The sequence below is a fragment of the Crassostrea angulata genome, chromosome 10 (genome assembly GCF_025612915.1).
Source record: "Crassostrea angulata isolate pt1a10 chromosome 10, ASM2561291v2, whole genome shotgun sequence".
Lineage (NCBI taxonomy): Eukaryota > Metazoa > Mollusca > Bivalvia > Ostreida > Ostreidae > Magallana > Magallana angulata.
Window position 1 is genome coordinate 18242773 of NC_069120.1, and position 9912 is coordinate 18252684.

At 34.1% G+C, this 9912-nt stretch overlaps 1 protein-coding gene across 2 annotated transcripts; it reads right to left on the bottom strand.

Annotated features, from left to right (window-relative positions):
• Positions 1 to 1182: 1182 nt before the first annotated feature.
• LOC128164964 (RNA exonuclease 1 homolog) lies at positions 1183 to 9784 on the bottom strand. 2 transcript variants are annotated; one of them, XM_052829093.1, is made up of 15 exons: positions 9608 to 9784; positions 7524 to 9247; positions 7241 to 7318; positions 6956 to 7066; positions 6626 to 6775; positions 6325 to 6459; positions 5511 to 5757; positions 5233 to 5382; positions 4880 to 4993; positions 4711 to 4784; positions 4465 to 4578; positions 3937 to 4052; positions 3527 to 3665; positions 3094 to 3214; positions 1183 to 2930 (listed from the first exon to the last, which is right to left on the bottom strand). In XM_052829093.1, exons 1-15 carry the CDS (start codon positions 9711 to 9713, stop codon positions 2833 to 2835), a joined length of 3477 nt encoding a protein of 1158 aa, XP_052685053.1. In that variant the 5' UTR covers positions 9714 to 9784; the 3' UTR covers positions 1183 to 2832. The 2 variants fall into 2 exon arrangements, with proteins under 2 accessions (XP_052685053.1, XP_052685052.1); XM_052829092.1 differs by having other exon boundaries at positions 6626 to 6778.
• Positions 9785 to 9912: the final 128 nt, after the last annotated feature.

Consider the following 9912-nt stretch of genomic DNA (forward strand, 5'->3'; position numbering starts at 1 on the left):
TCATACACAAATGATAAACTGTATTTTCATTTTTCAATCTTCAACTTTTTTAAAAAGGGGCATCAGTTTTGGTTGTTTTAAAGTTTATTTCTGAAAAACACTACATCTATCCTTTCAAACAACAAAATCTTAAGCTCCTTTCAATTTTCATCCTGCACATCTTGGCCTGCAAGCGTTAAGATTTTAGGGAAAAAAATATGTCAGTACCAGTGGTGTTGGGGTATATATATTCACATTTTCTCAAAGAGCCATGGAGACAATTTCATCCAAACTTGCTATAAAGCGAATCCTGAGCGGATGTATCACTGTTTCTGAATTGATGATTTTTGACAGATCAATGTATTGTTTTGACCATATTTTGTCTTTGATGGTTTGAGGGACATGAACCCCACGCTCATCAGAAATGCTTATTAAAGGGTGTTCACCTGAAGTTGTCAGAGGGATTGATGGCGCTGTATGAGATAATATGATTTACATGTACCAAGCAGGACATTTAAAAAAAAAAGAAAATCCACCTTTTCTATTAATCAATCAATGTAAATTGAAATCCAACTTTAATAATAAACTTATAATAAGTGAAAAGCTGTCAATGTGACAGCAAACCGGGTTTTCTTTTATGTGAACTGTATCCATAATTCATGTCAACCCTGAATTGATAAACACTACCTACCGTATCCAGTGAAATGGAGTACCCTATATGCAATATTTTGCCAAAAAATGACTAAGTTCAAAAGCTGGTATTTTTTTTATAAAGTGTCAAAAATCAAAATCCTAGCAATTATATGCACACATCTTTTATGTGTACAATTGATCTGCAAAGGAACAACTTCCTATCTTGAAAGTTGTAGGAGGATTTATGCGTACAATAAGGGTACCCTATATGCAATATTTTGTCAAAAAATGATTTTAAGTTCAAAAGCTGGTATTTTTTTCATAAATTGTCAGAAATCAAAATCCTAGCAATATGCACACCTCTGATATGTGTACAATTGATCTGCAAAAGAACAACTACCTATCTTGAAATCTGTAGGAGGAGTTGTCCGTACAATGAGGGTACCCTTTTGTCAACCGCCCGCCCGCCATTCACCAATTTAATAACCGGATTTTTCCGTTGGAAAACCCGGTTAAAAAATGTGCGTTTTTGATTAAGTCTCCTAGGAACATACAATTATAACAACTGAATGTCTTTAACAAGTTTTATTTGACACATCAACTTGACATGAAACATATTTTTCCATTGACAATGTATAAAACAGCCTATCATTTATATTAATGGCACCAATACAATAATCTCAATAGATACGATAATAACAGACATACAATCAACATTCCTTGGATTCAAAGCAGCAGCCCAAAGAAGATAGAAGGAGAGATAAGATAGCGATCCACAACAGGCCCAATGTCATAATACTTAGACAAGCTCACTTTTTATCTCTGTCTCACTTTTACAAACATAATACAAAGTTTAAAAGTGAGAATGAAATCTAAAGTGAATTAGACGAGCTCAGTCTTACTTTTCCACTATATCTTTCTTGTGTAAAAGTGAGACACATCAAAAGTGAGCTTGTCTAAATTTTATGGCCCCTGGGCCAGGTCTTCTATGAACGGCATCAAAGGACACCAGAAAAGTAACTGACTTGAACCTCATGGATCTTACTTGGTCCAGGGGTCTACTACAATGTTCTCCTATAAATTATAGAAAACTACTCACATTAAGAACCTCGCAAACTTATAAAGAAACTTCAAGCAAGTTACAACATGTGCTGCACTGCATCACAAAGTATATCAAACCAAAATACAAGTACTTGTGTTTGGACCACAATACCTGTACAACATTGTCAGAAACATTACACCATGTTTCTTCATGATTTGTTATGCAAAAGAAAACTGATAACCTGCATCCAACTGAAATGCAAATAAAGTTAAGTACATGTACTTGGCAGTGCTAATGAATTTATAAATCTGAAAAAATCCTGAAAGTTTTATCACATATATCATACCACTTTTTATAGGTAGTAATATATCATCATCAGATTATCAAAAGAATGATATACCACATACATGTATGTTATCAAAACGAAGATCATATCCCAGTTTTAACTGACTGGGTAAAGATAATAACACAAAACTAAAAGGCTGAGACAGCACCAATACTACCCAGGTATATGTTTGTTGCTAAGATTCTTGTTTCTCATTCTAGCAAACATTAGAAAAGTTTCATATCATATGCTTCTGCTTAAAACATTTTTTTTTAATTTAAAGGTATACTTTGCCACATAGTTAATGACCAGACATCTTAAAATGTAGCAAATGCCCATTGAGAAAAAAATATAAAGAGTTTCATGTAAAATCCTTTACATGTGCTTGAAATTGAATAGTTTCAATTTTTAATAGGACACTGTCCTTACACAATATATCAAACAAAGCACATGAAAAAATACAAGTGCATTGTCATTTCAATTTTAAAGTGCATGCATATGTCTTCTAACAATGCAAGATAATTATACATAGATTTTACAAATCCAAAAACAAGTATACTATGTAACACCTGTTTTATGGATATCATGTTTTAGTTTCAATGCAATAACTGAATAGAATAAGAGAACAACATGCATACTTTTACTCAACAAAAGATCAACATCCTCAATCACCATTCTGCACATAGATCACACTTAATTTACATAGTTTACCCGCCTTCACTTTTACATCTTCAGCCAGGATACATTTAATAGGTATTAGTAAATGTATACCCGGTACATAATCCAATTTCTTCTTGTCCCACAATTCCCTGTACTAAAATACCCGGTATGATATGATTTGTCATTACAAAAATCAGCTACATCGTGGTTCCTTGCGAGCATCCTCTTTAACTCGCCACTGCATCAACTCCATGCAAGATATCGCGTCCTCCTGACTGTCATGGCCGCCAACTGGTGGTCAAATAAAAACAAAGTGATAGGAGCAGGAAATAGGAGAACTCTGTATACAGTGTACTGGTAATACATTATGACATTTCAAAGTGTAAGTTTAATCTCCTAATTCCAATTCATAATTAAACATTTTAAATGTTTTAAAAAAATTTCTACTTTATACCATCATCTTGAATAATCTTTTTGAGATACTCCGCCATCAGTGTTTTGAGGGCCCTTTTGTAGGGTGGTCCGAGACGATGTGGGAACACCACTGCAGTGTCAACCACTGTGTCATGGATTATCTGTAAAACATGGCCATCACTTTAGAAAAAACTTTTGTATCGAAGACTGACAATCACAATTTATACATGTATCTATAAATAACTTGCATATAATAGATAGAAAGTTGTAATAGTCTTTGAAATCAACCAGATTTTTCTGCAATTTGAGACTAAGTAAACGGTCAACCACCTGTATATATAATATATATTCTCATTTTTATACTACAATAAACACTTAAGCAAAAAAACTTGCGTGAATTGATTGCATGAATTTGATTGCACTGTTTAAATAAAATTCAGTCAAAAGGTAAATTTCATAAAATTTAGAATGACCTTGACAGCTACAAGGTCACTTTCCAGACTATGACCAATAAGAATCGTTTTCTCTGTGAACAGACTAAGTAACACTGCCTGGACATCCCTGATAGTGGTAGTCACACCATCCATATCCTCTGCAGTAATCCCACTAAATCTGAAAGCAAAATTAATCTACCTCCATGTACAAACATAATGTATGTTAATGCCAGATAGTTACACGCATTACCTTATGATAACATTCACACAACATGGTTTATCTCATAAACTCAAAACTAAAGTCAAGCTGGTAAAACCAATATTTCAAAATAATCTTGGAACTCTTTATCAAAACTTCTATAAAAACATTCTATATTTTAATCCACTTCTAAAACTTTAAACCATTTACATGTATATGACATAATTATCTACAAGCTCTGATGGTGTACCTGGTGTTGTAATCAATGACTTTTCTGTCTGGTCTCACTAAGGTCTCGTACACCGAGTTGTTCTCACAGTCCGTCACTGTTACACGAGCAAGTTCCTGCCCACCTTGTGTATAAACCTGAAAAATGAAACGTAACATTTAAATGTTTACTGGCCAATTCTATTGTATTTTTTAATTCTATCCGATGTAACCAATTAAGATTATTATGTCAGAGTAATTCATAATAAAAAAGTTTTATTGTAGTATGGCAAACTAATATCAAATTAATTTATTTGAGCCAGGTTTTTTTTACAGCTAGGCAATTCGAGATCCTAAAATTTGTTTGTTAAAAATCTCAGAAGATCATTAATTGTCCAGTATCAAATAATGAGGTACATGTAGTCAAATGACTACAATTATATCAGAAAAGAACACAATCTGGAAGGAAATTTACTTGTCGGAAATTCTCAGGTAAAATGTCTGTATGGATATGTGTAGGATTCTACCCTAACACACATATCTGTGTGCTTGTAATTAAAGCTGAACCTACCATCTCACAGTCCATGGCATACACTCCATAGTCACCGTCAGGTACGGGGGAACATGGAAAGGTCCGCAGGTACCCCATGCGGTTCTCCCACTTATTGCTTTCATGCACATGGTACTGTGTATCAGTATAGAGGAAATTCCAGTTACTCAAAGACATTGACAAACTGCTCAGTGATTAAAATTGTTTAAAATCATAGCAAACAAATAGTTTATGAACATATAATCATTTATCAATTGCCTGCTTTACCTTTGCAACTTGGCATCCTTCTGCCCCCAAATCTCCCTGACAACATGTATATCTAGTTTCAATGTATCCAGCAACTGAAACAAGTTCAAGCAAAACAATAATGATAAACTTTTGATTCCTACTTCTTCTTTATTTAAGAATATGCACCTTTAGAGATATATGATCATACTTTTCTTCTTCCATGCTTTTCCCCAGTGGTGAATACACTCTTCTTTGTGGGCATATGTTCCATTTGGGTAAACCATGAAGCGCTTTCCACATCGAACACAGATTTTTTCATATGCTGCAAAACAAATGTATCAGTTTATGAATATGTATTAAAAAATCTTTTCCTCAATGAAGCTAAATTAATATCTATGTAACATATATACATGTATAAAGCAATGTAGTAAAGGAAAAGTACATATGTACACATATACAAACAATTCTAAAGTAAGCTTCGCAGTTTTTTGAAGAATAACACAAATGAGAATTGTAGTGTAATTTTCAATTTCTTAAGAACTTTCGTGAAGACTGCCTAACTTTTCAGTTTGGCACTATTCTGCTCCTGTTGACTGGTAGTGTACACCTTTGCTGCAGAGCTGTTCTCTGGGTCTGGTCGGGGATAACCATTCTCCTGAAGTTGTTCCTCTGTCAGTATGTATCTCGACAATCGATTGCAAAGTTCAGAACCTACAAATTTGCAACATGCATTTAAAATGATTTAAATATTAACTCAAAATTTTTCATAAGGTTTATTTGAATGGTTTATGTTATGTAGTTCTGTTCTGTTAGCATTAAAATCTAAATGCACAATTTACCTTTAAAATTTTCCATAGGCCCCCTGTAAGAGCCTCCTGACCTGTTGAGGGTATAAGTGGTTTTAGTGGCATTTTTCCCACCCAACATTGCTTCATGGGACATTTTCTGAGGAGAAGTGGGCTTTGTTGGCGATGAACAAAATTCAGCTGTCTCAGTTCGAAGTCGTTTGATCGTGTTACATGCCACATTGAGGTACACATTTTTGTTGCTTGCTCTTTTATACACAGAGAGTTCTTCCTCCAGACCCTGTCAAAAAAGAAAACCCTTTATACAAAATATGTATATGCAAACAAATCAGTTTTATATATAATCTATATGCAAGTATACAGATCATAATAGTGAAATTACTACATGTACAGTAAAACACGGTTATAGCGAACACGCTTATAATGAATTGACGCTTATAGCGAAGTGATTTTCATTCCCTGTGACTATATTACATGTTGTAAACTTGACGGATATAACGAATTACGCTGATATTGAAGCAAAATCACCCGTCCCTGGCACTTCGTTATAACCGTGTTTTACTGTATCATGAAATTTTGTTTTAGTAAGATGAAGAGTTTTCAATTTGTTTTTACATTGCTTTACTTGATAGCCACAATACAAGTTTTGCCATTACAAATTCACTGTCAACTGCAACTATACCTTTAAGTTAGTGTTCTAATTTTTAGGATATCTTATATTTACAAGTCATGGAAAAGAATATAATATTATCAACATGTTATTGCTTTTTAATATCAAAAGGGTAAAGGTCATCTAAATTTCCCAAAGAACAATTTTTTGGTACAGAGTATTGGAATATAGACTTACTCTTTTAAATGCATCTTCTTCCTTTTGATAGAGAGGTAGACATTCATCAATAATGGTGTTTAAGTATCTTTGTCTCACACTGATTGGGACCTTGCTGCCATATTCTGCTGGAATTGTAGGTCGCTTCAAGTTTTTCTGAAAGAACATGTTGATTGTCTTACCAAGATTTGAAGAAAATCATATATTGCATATAAATAAATAATTGTATTCATGCAAAATAAGACATTGCAAAATAATATGGAACGGAAAATATAATTGCATGTTAGAAGACTTTTTTGCTGTATATGAATGTGTATCTTACCACATTGGGTACATGAGCTGTACGTTTCTGGGTTTTAGACACTGTAGTGATGACTGTTTTGCCATCTACTATCTTGGTCCCCTGTCCTGCCTGCTTACTATGATGGGCAACCCTCTGTTTTGAATGGCTGGCTGATGAAGTTGATGGTTCCTGCTATCAAGCAACCAACAATAGAAATTCAATCTAAATATCCTTGAATGATTGTTGACAAATTAATGAGCATGCTTGTTCATTGATCTTTAATGAAGTTTTCAAAATTCTATGAAATTATCAAAATGCAAACAAATTTTCGAAAATTCTTTTTTTTTTTTTTTATTATCTTTTACTTACAGATCTTCCAGCCTCCTCTTGTGCCTGCTTTTGCATTTGAACAAAACGGTTGTGCATGATTTGAGCTGGAGATAGTTTGCTGTTGGGCTTTTTTGGGATCTTTCTTGTAACCTGAAAAATGATATCTTAGTTACAGTCAGAGACAACACCCACCACCTACAATAATTTTTACAGGGTACTGGCAACCACATACTCCTTCTCAGTGCATTCTTTTGCCATGTATCCTGATACAAGGAATCAAGTCTGTGGCTTGAAATGCTTCAAAGAAAAAATTGATGTACACACCTCTTTGCTTCCTATGTGAGCAGTCCTCTTCTTCCCTGGTATTTGCATGCTTTCACTCTGGTCTGCATCATTCAATTTCTAAAAATGTATAACAACAATGAATATGATATTAAATCGGGCGATGAAAACAATTAACGTATTAAAGTTTCTTCCGCTAACACACTCAGATTTTATTGTGGTAATGAGTAGTCACTGTATGGAATTAAATTTTATTGATATTGAGATCATGACTTCTTTTGAACAAATCTATTGGACAGATGATAAATAATATGAAGATAAATACCATCTCATTATGTTGTTTTTTGGGTGATGGTCTAGAAACATTGCTCTCATTGTAAATCCGAAGACACTCTTCATACGGATCTTCCTCCTCATCGCTAAAAAGTGAAGGACCCCCATCACTGTCTTCTCCAAACAGATCCACATTCAGGTTTACTATCTTTCGCCTAGATCCATTGCTGTCTAATGAAACTGATCTATCTCTTTTCTTTCTCTCTTTCTCTGTAGAGTTCCTGTGGCCTTCTTTGGAACTTTTGGACACAGAATCATGTTTTTTATGGTCATGTTTTGATGTTGTATCTGATGAATGTTTATGATGCTCATGTTTGACAGAACTTTTCTCAGTTTTGCTAGAACTTTTTTCATGTTTACTAGTGTTTGTTTCATGTTTGCTTTTACTATGTGATGACTGCTTGCTGTGTTCGTGATTCTGATGTGAAGATGAGGAGGAACTGGGCTTTTTGGATGATTCTTTTTCAGATGACTTATTTTTAGAGGAAGAGGATGATGAAGTAGATGAGGATTTGCAACTAGAATGCTTGTGAGGTGTTTTATCAGAGGAGGATGAATGAGAGGAACTTTGTTTGTCTGATGAATTTTTGGGACCATTCACTGAGGATTTACTGGAAGATGGCTTGGATGATGACTGTTCTCTTGATTTTGAGGATGAACTTGATTTAGAAGATTTTGAAGATTCTGCTTTTGACACCTTCTCCTTTGAAGAATGCCCATTTCTTTGTATTGAACTGTTTGATGATTTTTTACTGTGATCTGAAGTTTTATCACTAGTTTTTGATTTTTTGGCATGTTTTGTTTTTTCATTAAATTTTTTCTTTGAGTCTGATAAAGTCTTTTCTGTATCACTTAATCTATCATTGCTATCATCATGATCCATAACTGGCATAAGTAAACTTTCAAACACTTTGACATCTGTAATCATCGAGGGCTTTGATGAGTTTTCTTCCTCATTGTCTATTGTATCTACATCATCTTCCCTCGATTCAGATATCATTTCTTCTTCATCTTCACTGAACATTCCCAACTCTCCATCATCGCTTTTGTCCTCATTATCAGACACTGGGACCTCTTGTTCTTCTTTAGCTTTCTTGGCAGGATGGTGAAAGTCAGGTGTGGTTGGATCATACGTAAATGACCTTTTTATGGCCAGGGGCTGAGAAGGCTTAAGTAAACTTGTGGTAGAAAAGTTACTCTGTGGGTCGTACTCTTGCTCATTCTCATTATCTAAAATGTCAGTTTTATATTTTGGTGGACTAGGTTTTAGCTGATTGATAGGAGTAGGATTATATTCAGGGAAATCCCTGGCTTCTGGTGTGTATGCTTGTTTTTCAACACTTTCAACAACTGGTTCACCAGTATACTTGTTCACCTTTTGAACAGGTTTTGGTATGTTCAATTTTGGTCTCCGAGACTTCAAAGATTTTTTATCTGTTGGTTTGTAATTTTGACAATTAGTTTTCACTTCTACAATATATTCATTTGTTTCTGGGGTAAGGATTGGTTCTCCTGTATATTTGTTGACATTCTCAAATTCTTCTGGTGGAGTTTCTTTGTCTGCTGTCTTTGGATCAATTGAAATTTCAGGTTCTCCAGTATACTTGTTTAATTTGACATGTTCACCCAAGGAACCACTTGAATTTTTCCCAGGATTCCAATTCACTTCATATTGTGCATCAGAGTACCCAGCTGCTGCTTTACTTTGTGGTTTTTCTGAAAAACAATTACAATTAATTACCATGGTAATACCAAGCCTGAATAAACAACCCCATGGATAGACTGTTGAATCCTTGAATTCCCATTGTTATAACATGAAATATACATTTTATCCTAAAGAAAAGAAGAGCGTGTTGTTTTGTGAACTGGTGAATGAGATATATGTGTACTACATCATTTTACCAGTTGCATTAAACACAACTTAAAAATGCTATCATCATAAAACAAAACTCATTCTAAGCTACATAGAATATCAGTTCAATAAAACAGTGTAACAATACAAATAACAACATGTACAAATCTTTTCTTTATTTGAATGACATTTCCACTGCATGAATAAAAAAATGTTTCTGCTACCTTCCTCCGTCTTTACATGTCGGTAGTGGCAATACGGGCGTTCACAAAGACCACTGGCAAAAAATGGACAGTTGAATCCGCGGAAGTAACCCCCACTCGAGAACATGCTTATGAGGAGACAGAAGTAACGTAACAATTATTTTTGAAACCCCTACATCGCTAAAAATGACAGGTTTCACGAATAGATAAGTTAGTATACGAAATACAGTAGTAGTTTCGGATTTGACGATTACGACAAAAAAATTAATTAATGTATTTTTTTTAAAAATAATTCATGTGTATTTTGAAAGAATTATACTTTAATA

Excerpts from the sequence above, each read along its gene's own strand:
- LOC128164964 (XM_052829092.1), bottom strand. The coding sequence starts at position 9,713 with ATGTTCTCGAGTGGGGGTTACTTCCGCGGATTCAACTGTCCATTTTTT. Across the intron at positions 5,758-6,324 it reads AAGAAGATGCATTTAAAAGA|GGTCTGGAGGAAGAACTCTC; the intron begins GTAAGTCTATAT and ends CTTTTTTGACAG. Across the intron at positions 3,666-3,936 it reads GTCATTGATTACAACACCAG|ATTTAGTGGGATTACTGCAG; the intron begins GTACACCATCAG and ends TTTTGCTTTCAG.